The sequence below is a fragment of the Parus major genome, chromosome 2 (assembly GCF_001522545.3).
Source record: "Parus major isolate Abel chromosome 2, Parus_major1.1, whole genome shotgun sequence".
NCBI classification, from domain to species: domain Eukaryota; kingdom Metazoa; phylum Chordata; class Aves; order Passeriformes; family Paridae; genus Parus; species Parus major.
In genome coordinates this window covers 4,459,108-4,478,286 of record NC_031769.1, presented here as the reverse complement: position 1 = coordinate 4,478,286, position 19,179 = coordinate 4,459,108, and the positions used below count along the sequence as shown (strand labels likewise).

General features: G+C 48.3%; 1 protein-coding gene across 3 annotated transcripts in view; it reads left to right on the top strand.

Moving 5' to 3' along the window:
- The window catches only part of XIRP1 (xin actin binding repeat containing 1), a 33,080-nt gene extending 15,610 nt beyond the window's left edge, over positions 1-17,470 (top strand). For 2 of the 3 annotated variants that reach the window (XM_015619655.3, XM_015619654.3), the window contains exons 6-8: positions 5,765-5,919; positions 7,169-7,222; positions 8,801-17,470. In XM_015619655.3, coding sequence (XP_015475141.1) covers positions 5,765-5,919; positions 7,169-7,222; positions 8,801-16,495 — 7,904 coding nt within the window. In that variant the 3' untranslated portion in view covers positions 16,496-17,470. The other variant, XM_015619656.1, reaches the window with a different exon arrangement.
- The last annotated feature ends 1,709 nt before the right edge of the window (positions 17,471-19,179 follow it).

Sequence of the window (19,179 nt, the reverse complement as noted above, 5' to 3'; positions counted from 1 at the left end):
AAATCCCATAGATTCTCCCTGTTGCATCTTTGTCCCACCTCTTTTTCCCCTTCCTTCTGAAAAAAAACAGATGGTATTTTAGCATTCTTTAGAGAATGGGTCATGAAGGCAATGAGGAGCAGATAGAGATTCTCTCCTGCCCAAATCCTCATCTTCCCAGGACTACCCTTCACTGCCCACCCATCACTGAAGCATGCCAGAGCCACTCACCTTTTCAGCAGCCTCCAAACTGGGGCAGCAGGGAGCCTGCCCTGCTTCCCACACCTCCCTCAGAATGTGTCCCCTCTGGCAGAGCTTCCCTGTGGACCAGGGCCACTGGCAGAGGGGTTAGGGCAGAGATTTAAACCTTTCCCCGCTGACTGAGCACCACAAATGGGCTGCCTGGCTCCTGGATTAAGCAGCAGCACCGGTTTCCCAGCCAGCTTTTATGGGCGCTCACCCATCCGTGCAAATTCCCCCAGCCCAGCCGTGGAGCTGTGCCGGTATTTAGGAGTCACTTTTGTCAGGGAACTGATTCTCTAGGGAGAAAAACTGGGAGGAGGATGGGACAGAGGTGATTCTGCACATGCAGCTGCCACATGCAAGGGCAGAGGCACTTAGAAATGTGGTCCACACCTGCAGGGATGTGCTTCCAGCTTTGGGACAGGTCAGTGAGATACTAATGGGATGAACAGGGACAAGCAGGTGGTACTGGGGACATGTCCAGTCACACAGGGGTGTCACACACTCCTGGGTCAGGAGTCTGAACTGGCAGTGACTGTCTGATGGGGGTAACCCATGGCTGATCACAGGCAGGGGGGAATACCAGCCCCAAATTCCCAGGAAACAGCCAGCCCAGAGAGGCACAAAGCAGCATTTCCTTGTCAGTTCACCTCCATCCCCTTGGAACAGAAAGTTGCTTTCGTAATCTGAAGAAATAATTTCTTTTCCTGCCGTGATTTCCCCGGTGCTAAGGAGCTCTAGGACATGAGTCTTCTCTTTGCTCCTGCTGATCTCTGAGAATTGGGTTTGGGACTTGCACCATGGCATGCACCAAATGTCTCGTGGTACTGGAGTCCTGGCACAGCCAAGGCACAAGACCACAACATGTGGCACAAGACCACAACATGTGACACAAGACCACAACATGCCCATGTGCTCCATGGCACAGGCCAGGCCAGGCCCAGCAGCCAACATGGCAAACCCAGAAGTGACCTCAGGGCAGCAAAGTCAAGCAGACACTGAGCAGGGGATGGAGGATGCGGATTCAGGAGGAGATGCTCTCTGCAGCACTGCTCCCATCAGTGAGCGATGGAAAGGGACAGAACCCTGGCAGAACTTGCCCCACAGGGCCATCCCTTTCCCTCTGACTTCTGCAAGCCCTGTTCAAGCCCCCATCCCATCCCATCCCAGGCCCCGTTACACAACCCCCAGCTCCCAGAGGGGCGCAGCGGCGACACAAAGGGCTTTGCTTAGCAGCTGTGTTTGCTCAGGGCGGCTGATTTTGGGAGCACAGCTGATGACATGTGGTTGGCCAGGCGACCCGGGACACTGGTGCTGAGCTTGCAGCTTCCTTTTTTAATAGGTGACTCAGGCGCTCGGTAGCTCACTGGGGTTGGTGGTGGGAGCCGGGCTGTGAAGGAGTGCCAGCAGAGAGGTGGTGGACACCAACAGGTGGGTAGCGTTGTTTGTTCATAGGATAAAGTGGTTTAAATAGAAAGTAGAGTGAAACAGAGCTGCCCTGTTACTGGTGAGATGGGGTTTTCTCAGGGGAGGGAGGGGGCAGAGGTTTTGTTGGTGATTTGTTTTCCACTTGTTAGGAGCTTTGCTGCCAGGTGTAAGATGATTCTGGTTTAAGAGACCTGCAATATTATCTCCGGCAGGAGACAGAGCAGTTGAGTGATTTATGGGCAATAATTGGAGAGGAAGTGAGTGAACCTTCCGACGAATATTTAAGAGTCTTTTCCCCCCATTGCCTTGCCTTCTCCCCCTGTGTTTAGAAAGATCAGTGAGGACAAAGGAATACGAGGAATTCTTTTCCCCTGTTGCAAGTTTCCATGTCTCACAGCCCTCCCTGGGGTGTGACGTTCGGGACAGAGAGGCTGCAAACCAAGCCCGACCTGCACATTCATGGGGCATGGGCAGAGCTCAAGCCAAGCCCGACAGCTGCTCCTTATGGGCAGTCCAAACACCGCAGCCCCTCACACAAAATGTGCAGATTCATCCGCCGCCAGACACTGACACGAAGGACATTTTGCCGACAAATGCCAGCAGGGAGGAGCGTTCCCCGTGCCCTTCATTCGGACAGCAGCGCCGCCGGCCGCGGTGCCAGCCACGGGGTGGGATGGGAGGAGGGGGGTTTCAGGAGATTTTTGCCTCCTATTTTAGCTCACAGGCGATGCTTTAATGCCTGAAGTATCGTGTTTAACACCCCTGGGGCCGCAGTCGTGCAGTCAATCAGCGCGGCGCGGGATGCATCACTCAGCGCTGGAGCGGATGCCGGGCGCGCCAGCAGAGCCCTTTCGCTCGGCGAGACAGAAATGCAGAGCCCGGGGCAGATTTCAGGCTGGGCTTCCACCTCATACACAACAAATATCACCCTAAGCCTGGTGTGCAGAGCGACCTTTAGCCGTGTTTCAGCTGGGAAGCTCGGCGCTCCCTCCCAGGGGATGCTGTGATGCCGCACCTTGCGATGTCCTCGGCGCCGCCCGGATGTCGCACACAGGACAGCTGAGCCTCCTCGTTAGCAGAACGAGCTGCTGTTCTTCGGCTCTTAGCTATAATTAGCGATTTAGAGGGAGGCACCAGCCTGTTTCGTCAGGCAGAGACCAGATTTTGTGGAAGGGCAGAGCCAGCACAGAGGGATGGAGCAGCCCTCCTCCAAGGCAGGAGGTTTTGTGAGAAATGAGAAGCGAACACAGGGCTGTGCACAGCCTGTGCATTGCACAAAAAACCAAAAAAAAACAACAAAAAAACACAAAAACAAACAAAAAAAGAAGTCTAAAATGAGAAGGGAAGAAGAAAAGAAAAAAAAGGCAGTGATAAGGGGATGCCTTCAACAAAAGCCTTGTATCTAATTATATCTGTCATTAAAACAAGCCTGTGGCCTTTCATCCATCCAAGCTAAAGGGTAAGGAACGGGCAACACTGGCACTGTGCTATTTCCCACTGCCTGAACCGAAAATCTTCCTTCAGCTGCACTATTTGTTTGAGGCTGGAGGGTCACGTTACTTTCCTTTGTGAAATATATGAATCTACAGGCCTATAGGTCAATGCAAATAATATAATCCCACTGCAATGCCCATAGCCTGGGGTGGGAGGAGACCATTAAACATCACCAGCCCAGCTCATGGACACAGGGATGCTTTTGCTAAGCATTTCTCACCAAAATGGTCAAGCACAAGAGAACTTGTGTCAGCCTAAGCAGGGTCCCTGCCTTGCCATGAGGTGCTCCCTCCTCTAGATGTGGTTTTCAAGGCAGCCAAGGGCTTGTGTTCATTTTTCCAGCCAGAAAGGCTGAAAATGTGTGCTTGGTTTCCTTTCTACCTTGAAGCTAGTAAGGCTCACTATGCCCAGTTCTCCCCATTGCTCTTGGTGGGGGACTTAGCCAAATCTCATTATCATGCAAAGAAAAAACTTGCTGTTTGCCAGATTGGACTCCTTTATGCCTTTCCAGTAGGTAATTCAGCAATGTAGGATGAAAGAAAGATATTTCCAGACAAGATTTTTCAAATTCCTCAAAAAGGAATGTTTTTAGATTCCCCAAAGGTTTCTGTACTTAGTTCAGCACACACTGCAAGGACTCTCCTGACGTCCCTAGGACAAAGAGAAACACTTCTAGTGAATTCTTTCAGTATTTTAGAGAAAAGCTTCTAAACTAAAAGAGGAGAGACTGATATTAGATATCAGGGAAAATGTTCTTTACTGTGAGGGTAGTGAGAACTGATTGCCCAAAGAAGCTATGAATGTCCCATTCCTGGAAGTGCTCAAGGCCACACTGGACAGGACTCAGAACAACCTGATTTAGTGAGTGGCATCTCTGCCCATGGCAGGGGGGCTGGAACGAGATGTTCTCCAAAGTTCCTTCCAACACAAACCATTCTATGATTTCCTGAGTGCTGTTCATAACAAAAATCCAGGATCTAGTCGAAGTTTGGGGTGTCTTGAGCAGAGTGGGGGAAAATGACGCAACTAGAGGATGGTTGCAACCTCACAGCCTATCTGAGGATGCACCAGGTCTGCCCCAGCCTTGTCATTGGCTGCAGTGGCTGTAGACAGATAATTCCCCTTGGCTCAGTGTTTAAGCTGTGGATAGCAGAAATCAGGGAGAGAGGTGCCATATTTAGATGGAGATTTAGCAAAAAAAAAGCAACGTAGCATTAAGGAAATACCTTCTGTTTCCTCCTCTGGTGTCCTGGTGATCTCCAGCAGAACTGGGCAGTTAAGTCTGTATTGCACCCCACTGCTTCCCCAAGTATCCAGCCTTGGTTCTGCATCAAAATACCTGCAGGAGCAGCTGGATTAAAGGACAACAGAAATCTTGAGGTTTGGACCCTTCCAGCAGCAACTCACTGAGGTCTCTCTGCTCTTATCATCATGGCTTTTTGGTGCATGTTTGTGCCTATAGGAACTGGTATTTCATTTGAAGCACATTTTTAGTGAATGGAGTTACTTCTTGCCAATTTAAAACAAAACCGAAATATTTTTCAGGATTTTAGAGAAAAACTTGAAAATCTACACTTAAAATGCAGAACACAAAGATGAAGAGCAATTTGGTTTGTTGTTTTCTAATTCTCGTGATTTGGGGGTTGAGGTTTGAGGGCAAAGAATGCTGGAATGGCTGCAATGCTTCTAGTGTGCACATATTAAAAAGTACATCAGCCCTTTCCTGGCTGTGCAGTAGCTGGATTTGTGGAGACAGAGCCCATTGTTCAAACAAAAAGCATTGCAAATACCTCACTAAATCCGAATGTGGCAGCACAAGCCCTGCAGAGAGCGGGAGAACCTTCTCGTGTTTTTACAGTGGGAACAGAGAAATCACAGCCCTGACTGACCTGGAGGGCTGAGATGCACCCTGTAGGTGTAAAGCTCTATATCCTGTGGATGTCTGTGGTGTGAGGTGGAGAGAACTGTCCTCACACCTGGCAGATTAATACAAAAAGAAAGTTCTTGGCTACATTTTGGAGTTGCTTCTTTCATTGAACACTGAAGCTCCAGTGGGGACCCCATGGGAGCTGGTGCAGATCAAAATATCAGATCTCTAAATTCAGAGCAGGGTTTGAAGGCTCTGCCAAGTGCTCCCTGCTGCATCCTTTGGCAGGTCTCACACTTTTCACCTCTCCTAAAATGAGCTTCCAGGGAGAGGCAAAGATAAGAGGATGTAACTGTTTGTGAGAGACACTCACAGGAGAGTGCTGTGGCCACTGAGCAAAAATAGTAGGAATTGGCTCAAGTTTGATATGTGTAGTTCTTCCATGTCCTTTGACATGCTCATGTTTGGTGATGGCCTTGCCCAGAGAAGCAGGAACAGGGCCATCAGGTCACTGCCAAAGTGTCACTTTCATCCAGGCTCTACTGTCCCCCTCAGCCATGAAGGAGATGGGAATGTCCGTGTTTTTTCCCTGAGTAGAAGAGTGTGATGTTGAGTTTTGGGGAGCAGGGCAGGGGATGTGAGGGGACTCGATGTGCAGTGCCAGAGGCCTGGCAGAGCCCATGGAAGGCGATGCTGGCCCTGCCCTCCTGCCTGTGGCTCGTGGCTCACCACACACGTCTGTCCCTCTTTCAGATGATCGCGCACGGTCATTTTTAGACCCATCAGGCAGCACCAGCCACACACTTCAGCAAGGACGAGGGAGGTGCTCTGTGCCCTCCGTGAAGGAGCTGTCAGCTCTGTATCTCTCGCAGACAGCTGCTGCTGCTGACGCCAGCCCCGCACAGCCGGTAAGGACCGCGTCCTCCCCCTCCCCAGCCACCAGCGGCATCCCAGCAATGTCCCATCCAGTGAGTGGCCATGAGAGGGTGAGAGAGAACCTGTCTGGTTTTGTAAATCTGGACAAACCCTTTGTTTTCCCAAAAGTGACCATTTTCTGCTCACTGCTTGCAAATGTAAGATAAATGTGTGCAAACAGCGTATACCACATAGTTATTAAATTCACACATGCAAACACACACACTCCTACATCCACTAGTCTATATGGTTTACTCATAATAAGAATTCCTCTTTATTTTCACATTTATATTCACATACATCCATGGAGGAAATAATTAGTACAGAGCAACACATATGTCTCCATGCCATCCCCATTCCTACACACACAGGATATAGATAGATAGATAGATAGATAGATAGATAGATAGATAGATAGATAGATAGATAGATAGATAAATATTCGCCACATTCAAGCGTAACTTTGCAAAGCCACCTCCCTCCCTGTGCTTCTCTGTTTACATCCCTGAGTCTCGGATCCAGGGATTTAATCCCCCACTCCAGGCTGATCATCAGGTCACAGGATAATACAGGTTATAAGGGTTATGAGGCATATTTTTCCCATTTCCCCAGTTCTACTGGGGATCCAGGAGTGATATGGGATGGGATTTCATACCAGGACCCTTCCTGCAGGCACATTCATTTTTCCCCACACTCTCAACCTTTTATGGAGCCCCTGTTCAGAGATGCAGTCTCTCGCATGTTTATCAGGGAGAGGTCCAGATGAAGCAGTTACAGTTGAAAATAAATAAGTGGAGACTGAATTTGGAAAATTACAGCTGGTTAGAGAACCAAGAAATTATTTTTTTAAAATTACAAAGCAATAAATTACACCATTCATAATGCAATTACAAATGTAGATCAGTTTCATTTCTTTAAATATTGAAGTATAAGGAACAATATAGGCTAAATGAAACTTTGGAGAGATGAGTGCTAGTTTTGTTTTTCCTCAACCTTTAAAGAAATATGTTTGGGGTTTTGTTAGTTGACTGAGACATTAGGAAACAAATATCTGATCAACCTGGAATAAGACTGCTTTTTCAGCTGTACAGAACTGAACCAAAAGAGAAGATTACACCTGCATGGATTTCAGTCCTCTGTAATTGATATACACATTAGTACACATAAGTATATAAAAATATATATGCAGAGAATATGTCTTGCTGTGCAGTTTCATGGCATTTCTCCTCATATCTTTTCCAGAGTACTGTGAAGGACAACTCCATTCACTCTTCCCACAGAGAGAAAAAAAGCAAGGTAGGAAATGTTTAAGATAAGCACCGTTATCTAACCAAATATTTGTAGCCTGTGAGTGTGATCTAAATACCCACACAAGGCAGCCAGGAGCACTTACATACTGAATATAGCTATCAGCTGCTCAGCTGCCCTTCCCCACATTCAGAAGTTCTTCAAAGATTAAAAAAAACCAACCAAACAAGCCCTTTATTTTAAAAAGTGCATTCCAAGTACATTGGCTCATGCAAAAGATTCGCATTTTTCACTCGCTGCAAAATATGCTGATTTTGGTGTTCTGAGTGTGGGTTTCTTTTACTAATGTTCAAAACTTATTTTTAGCCAGAACAATCTGTGTGTAACAGAGTGAAATAACACCGTGCACCACTGCTTTGAGCAACAACTAATAATATTCCAGGCATAACTCTGCAGACGTAACTGCACAAGCATGCCAAGGGTCAGCAGATCTGCTCACTGAAAGGAAAGCCACCAGGATTGTGGTCTCTTTTAAACAATGATTAAAGGCTTCAGCTACCTTTCCTGTGGATAAATGCCCAGGCAGTGCAGGTTGCAGGTATTCAGTTCAATGTTTGGTGCCCAGGATGCACAAACTGAGGAGAAAATTGCAGAAATAGAGGCTCAGAGAGAGACTGGACAACCACAGCCCACCCTGTTCACTTCTATACCAACACTGCTATGAATCTGAGATGAGCTCAGTCTGACTGAGTATAAACAGGTCTAACTTTCCTGGCCTCCACCTATAGGTGTTACCCCAACCTCTAGTCCCTCAGCCTTGCTTTTCCTCCTCAAGCAGCGCAGATCATCAGGCTGCTGATTCCAGCAGTTTGCAAACCTTATCTAGCCTCGTGCCTGTACAAGTTTGCAAGTCAGAAGAGCTTTATTTAAGTCTCCAACAGTGTAAATGTGCAACTATTCTTGTGCAAGGGGTGACATGGGGCACACTTCTGAGTGCAACAGAAGAAATCATTAATCAGATCAACATCCTTCCCCAAGCCCTCCCTCCTGGGCAGTGAGTGGGCACCCTACCAAAATCTCATCATGTTACCTCACCAGTCAGCCTCACCATCTCAGTTTGACACTTAATTCCTTCTCCCCATTTTCTTCTCAAGACCACTTCACAAATAGCTCATTGGCTTTCTCCTGCACCCAGATCTTTTGTTCCCAGACTCTCTGCAGGTCCTCAGTTGGGGACACAAGAGGTCTGGACACTTTCTAACTTTCTGCTGACTTTTCTAAGTCAGCCATATCCCTCTTGGGGTCTCTCTCTCTCTCTCAGTCACATAGTCCAAATCGGGCACCTCTGTTGTGCTCTTGCTGGACAGAATCCTGGGAATTTTAGACTAACCATCTCACCTGGATTAGAGACCTCACTTTGCTGTGGAACCAGGGCTAACACCAAGCCTGGAGCATGTGCTGTGGTGTGATGTTTTGGAGTGCTGTGTGCTACTGAACCAAAGGTATGGAGCTTACTGGGTGCATGGATTTCCCCTGCTGGCTTTTCCCTTTGCCGTTCACTCCACTAACGGCCAAGGGGATGGGGGGTGAAAGGTGATGCTGACGTTTAAAACTGTTTCCCCAAAGATGTCAGAAGCTCAGAAAACATCTAAAGTTGCCATGAAGAAAATGGAAGAGGACTTGCCACCTCCTCCAGCCATGGGCTCAGTCCAGGTCATCGCTCCAGGGGGTCAGGATCTCAATGCACTCCCGGTGCCTCCTCCAAAGCAAGCCTTCTCCAAGTTCTACCAGCAGCGCCAGGTGAACGAGCTGAAGAGGCTCTACAGGCACATGCACCCCGAGCTCAGGAAAAATCTGGAAGAAGCTGTGACTGAGGACCTGGCAGAAATGCTTAACACCGAGGATCCCAATGCACAGGCTTCTGTGAACCTGGATAAAGTTCTCCCAGGAGAGGTTCAGTCCATGCGCTGGATTTTTGAGAATTGGGCACTTGACTCCATTGGGGACCATCAAGCCACAAAGAAGCTGACAGAAGAAGAGATAATTCCCAGTGGGGATGTGAAAAGCACTTCTCTGAGGTTTGAAAGCCAGTCCATAAATGGATACAATCTGTCAACATCAGCCAAGGTGTCAGAAACAGACCTTGCCAGAGGGGATGTTCGCACTGCCCGGTGGCTCTTTGAAACCCAACCACTGGACACACTAAACAAACTGTATTCGGATGAAACTGAGGTGCAGGAGGCAGTTCTCAAGGAGCCTGTCCAGGGAGGTGATGTGAAAGGGGCCACACAGCTCTTTGAAGCACAGTCTTTGGATGCCATAGGACGCTGCTCCTCAGTGGAGGAGAAGAGCATCCTACAACTCAAGTCAGAAATCCAGGAGCTTAAAGGTGATGTTAAGAAGACTGTCAGGCTCTTCCAAACTGAGCCACTCTGTGCCATCAGAGACAAAAGTGGGACTATCCATGAAATCAAGTCTGTCTGCCGAGAAGAAATTCAGACCAATGCAGTCAGGACGGCTCGCTGGCTCTTTGAGACTCAGCCCTTGGATACCATCAATAAGGACACTTCCAAAGTGCAAATAATCCGTGGGATTTCACTGGAAGAAATTGGAAGGCCAGATGTCAGTGGAGCGAGGTGGATATTTGAAACTCAGCCTCTGGATGCCATCAGAGAAATCACAGTTGAAGAACAGGACTTCAAGGCTTCCACAGATTTTGTCACAGGGGCAGATGTCACTAAACAAAGATTGCTCTTTGAGACCCAAACTCTTGACTCCCTGAAAGGAGAAGCTTCAGAAAGTGTTGTAGCCAAAGAACAAGTCATTGGAGGTGATGTGAAATCTACCCTCTGGCTCTTTGAAACGCAGCCAATGGAAACCCTGAAAGACAATTTTGAGGTGGGACGTTTGAAGAAAGTAGAGCTTTCAGCAGAGGAGAAGGGAGATGTGAAACAAAGAAAGCATGTCTTTGAGACCTGTCCTCTTGGCAGTATCTCCAAGGTATTTGAGGAAGAAATTCCAGCCACCAGCATGGAAGAGGTAGTGAAAGGGGATGTGAAATCTTTCAAGACCCTGTTTGAGACTCTCCCCTTAGACAGCATTAAGCAGGCTGATGCTGAGCCTGCGGCCAAAGAGGAGGAGAAGATTCCAGCTGGCAATGTCAAAGCCAACCAAATCCTGTTTGAGACAACACCCCTGTATGCCATCAAGGATAGCTTTGGCAATTTCCATGAAGTCACCTCTGTAAGCAGAGAGCAGATCATCAGTGGTGATGTCAAGAACTACAAGTGGATGTTTGAAACCAGGCCTTTGGACCAGTTTGATGAAAGCATCAAGAAAGTGGATATAATACGGGGGATCACAAAACAAGAGGTGGTGGCTGGTGATGTCAGGACAGCCAAGTGGCTCTTTGAAACACAGCCCATGGATGTCATTCATCTCCAAGCCATGGAAGGGGAGAAGCATCCCTCAGTGAAGCGGGAGATCTCCCAGAAGGGGGATGTGAAGACCTGCCGGTGGCTGTTTGAGACCCAGCCCATGCACACCCTGTACGAGAAGGCTGAGAAGAAGCAGGAGGAGGATGGCAGCGTGCCCCAAGCTGATGTGAAGTCCTACACATGGATGTTTGAGACTCAGCCCCTGGACTCCCTGAAAGGCCAGGAGGAGCAGTATTTGCAAGTCAGTAAGGCCTACAGTCAGGAGGAATTACAGGGAGTGGACGTCAAAACTGTCCGGCACCTGTTTGAGACTGAACCCTTGGGCAGCAGCACTGTCAGTGAAGCTGACCGGAAAAAAACCATGCGGTATTCCAGTCGTGTGGAGTTCCAGTCTGGGGAAGTGTCCAGGGTGAAAGAGTTCTTTGAAGCCAAACCCTTGGACACAACCACCAAGCCAAAATCCCAGAAGGATGCTGGAACAATTGAAGCTGGGTCTGTGCACAAGTTCACATGGCTCTTTGAGAACTACCCTATGGACACCCTGAAGGACAGCTCTGAGGGCATCCAGGAAATACCTCCTGAAAAGAATGTCAAGGGGGAAGATGTTGGAGGGAAAAGGTTTGTATTTGAGACCTATTCCCTTGATCAAATCCATGACAAAGTGGATGAGACAGAACTCCAGAAGATCCAGAAAGACACCATGAGCAAAGCTAATGTCAAGTCCTGCACAATGCTCTTTGAAAGCCAGCCCTTATACGCTATCCAGGACAAAGAGGGCCGATACCATGAGGTCACCTCAGTGCAGAAAGAAGAGATCATGAAAGGTGACATGAAAGGTGCCCGGTGGTTGTTTGAAACGAAGCCCCTGGATCAGATCAAGAAGGAAGAAGAGGTGTTTGTGATTAGGGCTGTCACCCAAGAAGACATCAAGAAAGGAGATGTTCAGACTGCTCGGTGGAGGTTTGAGACAGAGCCTCTTGACTCCTTCCCAGGAGGAAAGTTGTCTGTGCCCAGAACAGTGGATGATGTGCAGAAGGGTGATGTTCAGTCCAACAAGCAGCTCTTTGAGTCCCAGCAAGTGGGCCAGAAGAAGTATGTGAGGATGGTCAGTGTCAGTGACGTGCAGCGGGGTGACGTGAGGACATCCACTTGGCTCTTTGAGAACCATCCTGTGGACTCCCTGTATGGGGACGCAGAGAGAAGCTCATCCATGAGCACAGTGCAGAGAGAGGACAGCCAGAAAGGGGACGTAAAACGCTGCACCTGGTTGTTTGAAACCCAGCCCATGGACACCCTAAAGGACACAGAGGTGACGGCCAGCGCTGGGGCCCAAGAAGAGATTCCTCACGCAGATGTGAAAAGCACAACGTGGCTCTTTGAGAGCACGCCCCTGGATAAATTTAGTGCTTCTGAAGGTAGCATAGAAATAGAACTGAAAGAAAGAACCATGAAGGAGACCTTAGAGACTCTCTGCACTTGCCAGGCTATCCAGCATGATGGGATCCTCATTGAAGCTAATGATACGGAGAGTGTGAAGATGGTGAAGTACCAGCTCAGCAGCCCAGGAGCTCCAGAGATCCTGAAAGAGGAGATTGTAGGAGGCCACTTGCAGAGGATTATGCTGCAGCTCCTGCACAGGACCAATGTGGAAGCTCAGAGCGTGCTGGTGGAGGAAGACAGAGAGGGCAAGATCAAAGTAAGCCCATTGCAGCTGCTGGACCAGAGTGAAGCCATTAAAGGCAAAGAGGACTTGAGTGGAGATGTAGCCAAGGCCTTACAGGGTCTCCTCAGTCAAGATGCTTCCATCAAAAAGGGGATGGTCCTACAAGAGACAAAGTCAGGATCAGTGAAGATGACTCTCTACTCCCTCCTTTTCCATTCTGTTCAGCAGAAAGTTGTCAAGGGGGATGTGAAGTCAACGATTGGGAACTTGTTGGCTTCTTCTCAGGAGCAGAAAGCAGCAGCCACCATCAAGCGTGAAGATAATGAGAAGGGAAATGTCCAACTTTTTGCGAGCTGCATTGAGAAGGGAGACCTCAGCTATCTGAAGAATCTCCAGCAGGAGTCAGAGATACAATCCCTCATCTCTTCCCAAGCAGAGGAGGAGGGGGCAGATGAGAGCGGCCCACGGGTTGTGCCCGGGGCTAACATACATGTCTTGCCAAATAAGGAACAAATAGAGAAAGTAATTGCAGGAAGTGAGCCAGGGGCTATGGAGGGAGACAAAAAGGGATTTGTATGTGAAAGCAGGGGCAGAGAGGGTGTGTTAGAGAGAGAGGCTGTGCATGCAGCAGGTGTGACAGGCACCACTGTGCAATGTCTTGGGAAGCCCCTGCCCACAGCAATGGGAAAGGAAGAAGTTCTGTCTGGAGGGCTTAAGGTGACTACAAAGTCAATCCAAAGGGTTGCAGATGCCAGCAAGAAGGCAGAGCAAGAAGAAGCCAGCACTGCCCATTTGAGGGAACCAAAAACTATGATACAAGACCCATTTCCAACCCAAGTGAGAGCCAACCCAGCTCAGAGGGCAGAAGTGGATGGGAAACAGCAGAGTGTGGTGCCTGGGGAAGCCAGCCAGGCTCAGACAGAAGAAAAGGCCCTGGGGACTGATCTTCAGGCTGCAATGCAAAGCCTGAGGCTGGCAACAGCAGAAGCAAAAAACATTCAACACCATGTTCAGAGCAAGTTCCAGAGGAACAGGGAGGAGGTCCACACAGCCTGCAGGCAGCAGACAGTCAGCTCACAGGGGACCATGACCCTTCAATCGACTGTACACCAACAGGACTCTTCATCCACCAAGCAGGAGAGCACCAGCACTGCCACCAGGACCACCACCACTAGAGTCCAGGAGGCATCCAAGACCCATGCAAGCATGTCTCAGAAGAGCATAGCGTCACACAAAAAGGTCAGTGCTTCTGAGGAAGTACAGGGAGGACAACTATTGAGCCAGGAAATCCAAGTTGTGCCCAGTAGAGATTTTAGCATTAAGGATGGCCTTTATACTGCCACACCCGTGAAAACCTATATAAACCCTTGTGTTGAGTCTGATTACAAAGAGCAATCAGTGCAAGAAGAAAGAGATGTTGGTGTCAGAGGGGATGTGCAGACAGCTATCAGAGCACTGCAAAGTGCCGCCACAGAACAGCGCCTGGTAGAAAAGGAGGACGTTGTCCGAGGTAATTTAAAAGCCACACTTCAGTCGCTGGAAAAGTCTAACGTTAATGTCTCCAGAGGGGATTTTAAAGCTGCTATGATATACAGAAATGCAGGGCAGTCCTATTCTGTGTGTAAAAAGAAAAATGAGACTCAACTCGCTAGTAACGAGGCTGCTGTAGTGGCTTCAGGGTCACAGGCTGATAATGACTTTCCTCCTCCTCCTCCTTCAGTTGCTGTGATGAAAGCAGAGCATTGCCCACCCTCAACTAAAGCAGCAAGAGAAGGTGCCCTTCCATTACCAGCCAGCAAAGATGAAGTCCCAGGATGTTCTGCACTACTCCAGACCCCTCTTCCTGCTCTCTCTTCTCTGTCCTGCAAACCCAGTGACCAGAGCCCTGCAGAGAAGCCCAGGACTCCTCCAAAACCAGACACTACTGCCCCACCCAGGAAAAAACCTGTTCCCCCTCCAAAACCTGAGCGCCTCTTACACGAGGCACATTCTGCCTCTGCAAATTACAGCACAAACAGATTGACAAAACCCATCCCTCCACCCCTTCCCCCTAAACCTTCAGGGCTGAGGGAGTTCAGCAAGACAAGGTCTTCTCCCTTAGAGCCAGGATTAAGCTGCATGGAAGTTCATGAACAATCAGGCTATGAGGAGGTTCAAGCAAAATGTTGCAATTTAGAGACATCTGTGAAGAAGTCTGTCACAGTTCAGGGTATAAACCCTGAGAGAAAGCTGCCAAAATACACTGCCAAAACCCCTCTTCAAATAGCAGAAGAAAGGTACAAGGCCAGCAAAGGAGGACAAGGAAAGGTAGAACCAGACAGTGCTAAGACCTCAAAGCCAGTGAAAAATGGAGTGGTTGGTTTTGAAGTCAAGCAGGGAATGATGAGTGATAAAGCAGCTGCTCCAAGGAGATGCCCAGGAGAGGTGGCTCAAAGGCAGATAGAGCTGTGCCGAGAGGAGAATGGGTGCTCTTTATTGTCACCTCCAGCCTGTCCTGGCAGAGCACAGACACAAGATGTGCCAGGACATACTGAGCCAAGCACCTCCCCTGTGGGTCACAACAGCCCTCCAAAAAGAGGAGATGGCATGGCACAAAATGCCTCATCCAAGGTGGAAAGGGAAAGTGCATCCAATTCTTATGGACTGTGGGATAGTCAGAGAGTTGTGCAGCAGGTGCATGAGAGGAGGCAAATGTCTCAGTCAATGTCCTTCCATCAGCAGTCAGTGAACTCCTTTGAGGAGCACCAGCAGGGAAACAGCAGGCAACTGAAATGTCCTGAGAGGGAGGCAGAGACACCTGCCCAGGAGAAGCCAGCGGTTGTTATGAGAGAGAAAAAAAAGAGAGAAACGGAAGATGAGCGTCGGAAGAGGTTGTCGGTACACAAAGAGGAGATCATGAAAGGCAATGTCAAGGAGACTATGGAGATCTTTGAGAACCTCAGGAGACAGGAGCAGCTGCAAGAGATCTTGACCAGAGTGAGGGAGTTTGAGGAGGAGACAAGCAAAGTGGATGTGAAAGCTCTCAAGAGCTTCTTTGAGAAGGTCCCTGAGTGGGTTGTGCGCCAGAAGGCCAAGCAACAGGACAAGGCTGAGGCAAAGGAGGACGCTGAAAGTCTCTCCTCAGTGGACCTGGCTTTTGAGGACCTGGAGAGAGCAAGTGCTGAGATTCTTCACCTGAAGGAGCAGACACTTGCCCGCATCCAGGACATCGAGGAGGCCATCAAGAAAGCTATTTATTCTGTTTCTAATCTCAAGTCTGAGTCAGACATTGCTGGGCTCTCAGGGCTGTTCAAGGAGTCTCTGGGGAGCGCTCAGAGCTCTGTCAGCAGTAGCAACATCCGCAAAATCAGCATTGTTTCAAGCAAAGCCAGGCAAGAGGAAGTCATGCTGGAGGCAGGAGAAGCAGCATCTGTGGAAAGCGCAAAGGTGGCAGAAAAGATGGAGGCAGCCAAGGCAGAGCTAGAGGTCCCCCGCCTCATTCAGTCCCGTGTCAGCTCTCCCTCCTCACCTTCCTACATCTCCATTGAGTCTGCTGCCAGGAAACCAACAGAATCACCCAGGACAGCACATTCCCCCCAGGATGGCCCTTCACCAGACTGTCTTGACTCTCCAGGAAAGAGGGATGCTTTTGCTCAGAACAGCTTTAGCTCCTATAACCACCCCTCAGCAGGGACTGCTGGGCACGACACAAAACCCTTAGAGAAGAGGCCAGACCCGGTCCAAACAAAAGCTGGGCTGAGCTCTATGAAACAGCACACACTTGGCAATGCCAACCATCCAACAAGTGACAAAGACAAATGTTCTCTGGATGCCTCCAAAGACAGCTGCCCCTGTGGGATGAAAGGCAGCTTTTCAGAATACCGCTCCCTGAATGTCCCCAGCCCACAAAATCCACGGAGGCAGAAAAGCATCTTGGAGCTGCAGACAGGGCCTGACGGGTCCAAGCTTTATGGAGCCACCCGGACTGTCATGGAGCAGTATGAGGAAATGGACCAGTTTGGAAACAAAATCATCACTTCGTCCACCACAGTCACCAAGCAATCCGAGACACAAACATCTTCCACGTGCGATGTGGTTTCTCATCCCCAGTATGAGGTATCTGCCTCACCTGTGTTTCGGAGGTACTTGAAGAGCCCAGGTGAAGACTTCCACACCAATGGGAGTTTTCAGGAGCCAGGAGTGGTCTTTGTCACCTTTGGCAACTCCAAGCCAAAGAAATAAGAGATTCTGGAGAACAAGAAAGGACTGTGTAAGACAAAAGAGAAAGGCCACGATAAACATTTCTCCTGTTTTATCCACATTACACACAGGGATTTACCTATGCCATAAGGACTTCTCAGGGTCATCATTTTGGTGTTTGCACACAGACAGGACAAGTGCAGCCTGCCTTGACAGTGGAGAACAGCCCTCAGCTGGCCAACCCAACAGAATTGGTGCTGCACCACAACCCAGAGTCCTGGCACTGTTAGAAGCACAAGGGAAAAATCCATCCATGGGCACCTTAGGTTACTTCCCCCTAGAATGTTTGGTGGGAGTGGTTGGAGGTGTTGGATCAGGCTTCTCTGAACTACTACAGAAGGAAGGATAGGTAGGATCAATTAAAGAACCGATCAATGTCGTCACTGGCAAACAAACACCTTTATGGTACCTTCTTTTTCTAAGAAGGGCATCCTACACACACACACATATATATACACAAGCTCATATTGATGGGTGGGTTGGATAAGTTTTCTCTTAGCCTTTAAGAAAAGAAAAGGAAAAAAAAAATATCTTGAGTTTTTGTCACTCTTGGACTTGGGGGAGTTATTTATCAGTTTGTTTTTCAGTTCCTGGAAAGTGTTTGATGATACTGGAAATTTTAAAGCCAAGACCTACAGCTACAATCAATGCCATTCCCCCAAAGAAAGATGCTGTGAAAGATTCTTGAGTCAGAATGGTTACTGCTTTCTTTTCTTTATTTCTAGAATTGTAATTTATTATTCAGTATACACAAACCCCTTATTTTAGATTTTCCATGCTTTCCTACATGTTTACTGTTTAAATTCATTTTGAAACTTTGTAAAGCATTTTTTCTTATTATTATGACTTTGTTTTGTACATTCTCACCTCAAGATTTTAGATATTTTGTGGCTTTTTTTTTTTTTATTTTAACTTCTATTGCTGCGTTCTGACGGTAAACTTTACCTCTGAAAATACTTTGGTCTGGTTGAGTTTATTTTGTTCAGTGCCTTTTTCCTCTGAAAATACCTAGAAATCATCTCTTGATGTACTGGTTGAATCACACATTGAGAGCACTCTGAGGGATTTGGTCTACATCTGCTTTGTGGTGTGGGTGGATCATCAGCCCTGCAGCAAAGAGTGTTCATAGTCTTATCTGAAAAATGAGTCCAGGGTGACACAGACCCCCCAGTCCAGGACTCTGTGAAGGTGTGTGGAGCCTGGGTAAGATGGGTACACCAGGAAAGGTCTGGACACCTGTGTGTATCCCTTTCCTCCATGGGAGAAAGCAGCTGAGGTGCTGGGCTGCCACAAGCCTTACAAGGAGGAGCAGCTGATGACCCAGCCCTTACTCACTGCTGTGCCTCAACCTACCTCACCCTGAGCTCAGGGCTGGCTGGGTGGGAAGGAGTTCTCTCCAGGTGTGGGGGAATGTGAGGAGCCCACAGAGGGACCAGATGGTTTCTCAAAGAATCACAGCATATCCTGAGCTGGAGGGGATCCTCAAGGACCATTGAGTCCAGGTCCAGGCCCTGCACAAGAAATCCCCAAAAATCCCACCATGTTGCTGACAGCACTGTCCAAACACTTCTTGAGCTCAGGCTGGAGCTGTGACCACTTCTCTGGGCACCTGTTTCAGTGCCCAGCCACTCTCTGGGGAAAGAACATTTTCCTGACATCCAACCTCCCCTAACACAATTTCAGGCCATTCCCCCAGTTCCTGCCACTGGTCACACAGAGAGGAGATCAGTGTCTGCCCCACCTCCTCACGAGGAAGTTGGAACTGCAGTGAGGTCTCCCCTTCACTCTCCTCCAGACTGAACAGACTGAGTGTCCTCAGCTGTGCCTCACATGGCTTCTCCTCATGGCCCTTCACCATCTTTGTTACCCTCTCTTGGACACTCTAATAGTTTAATGTCCTTCTTGTATTGTGGTGACCAAAACTGTGCACAGGACTTGAGGTGAGGCTGTGGAGCTGTGTCCTGCAGCCTGCCTCAGACTTAGACTGCCAATCTCTGGGTCTGACTGTAGCTCTTCTGATTGTTCTACAGGCAAGACACCTCATCACTCAGTTTGTCTGGGAATGGGAACTTCAGTAAAAAAAAATAAGTTGGTACAGTTAATGTTTGCCTTTTTTCCTCTGAGGAAAAAGAGCCAACACTAATGAATTAGGAGCAGGACTCTGGAGAGGAAGGGACAGCTCAGAACCTAACACTCCATATCCCTAAGCCCATAGTTAGGTTTTAAACAGCAGTTGTCATCTTGCATTTTGAATACTTTGTTTGAGGTGTTCTAGACCACGTGAGAGTTCTGCTTCTTCTCCAGAAAGGAGGTACATAACCAGAATGCATTGATTTACATCTAGAACCCTGTGAATTTGAAAGACATGCCAAAAGAAGAATAGGGACATAATTTTTAGCTCCACACTGAAGGCTGAGCTGGAAGAGTAGATCATAATAAACTGAGCAAATCTCTTTACAGACAATCAGAAAAAAATTACTGCTTAGACCTTCCCAATTCCTTTAGTAGGACCAGTTGCAAAAATAAGGGAGAGTTGGCTATCTGGAGATCATCTTCAAAATTTTTTCAACACTCCTTTCTTCTCCCTCTTTGTTTCCATCTCAGCTTCCATCACACATTTGTTTCATTTCTCTTGAAGGACAGCTGTGGAGCAAATTTAGTAAGCT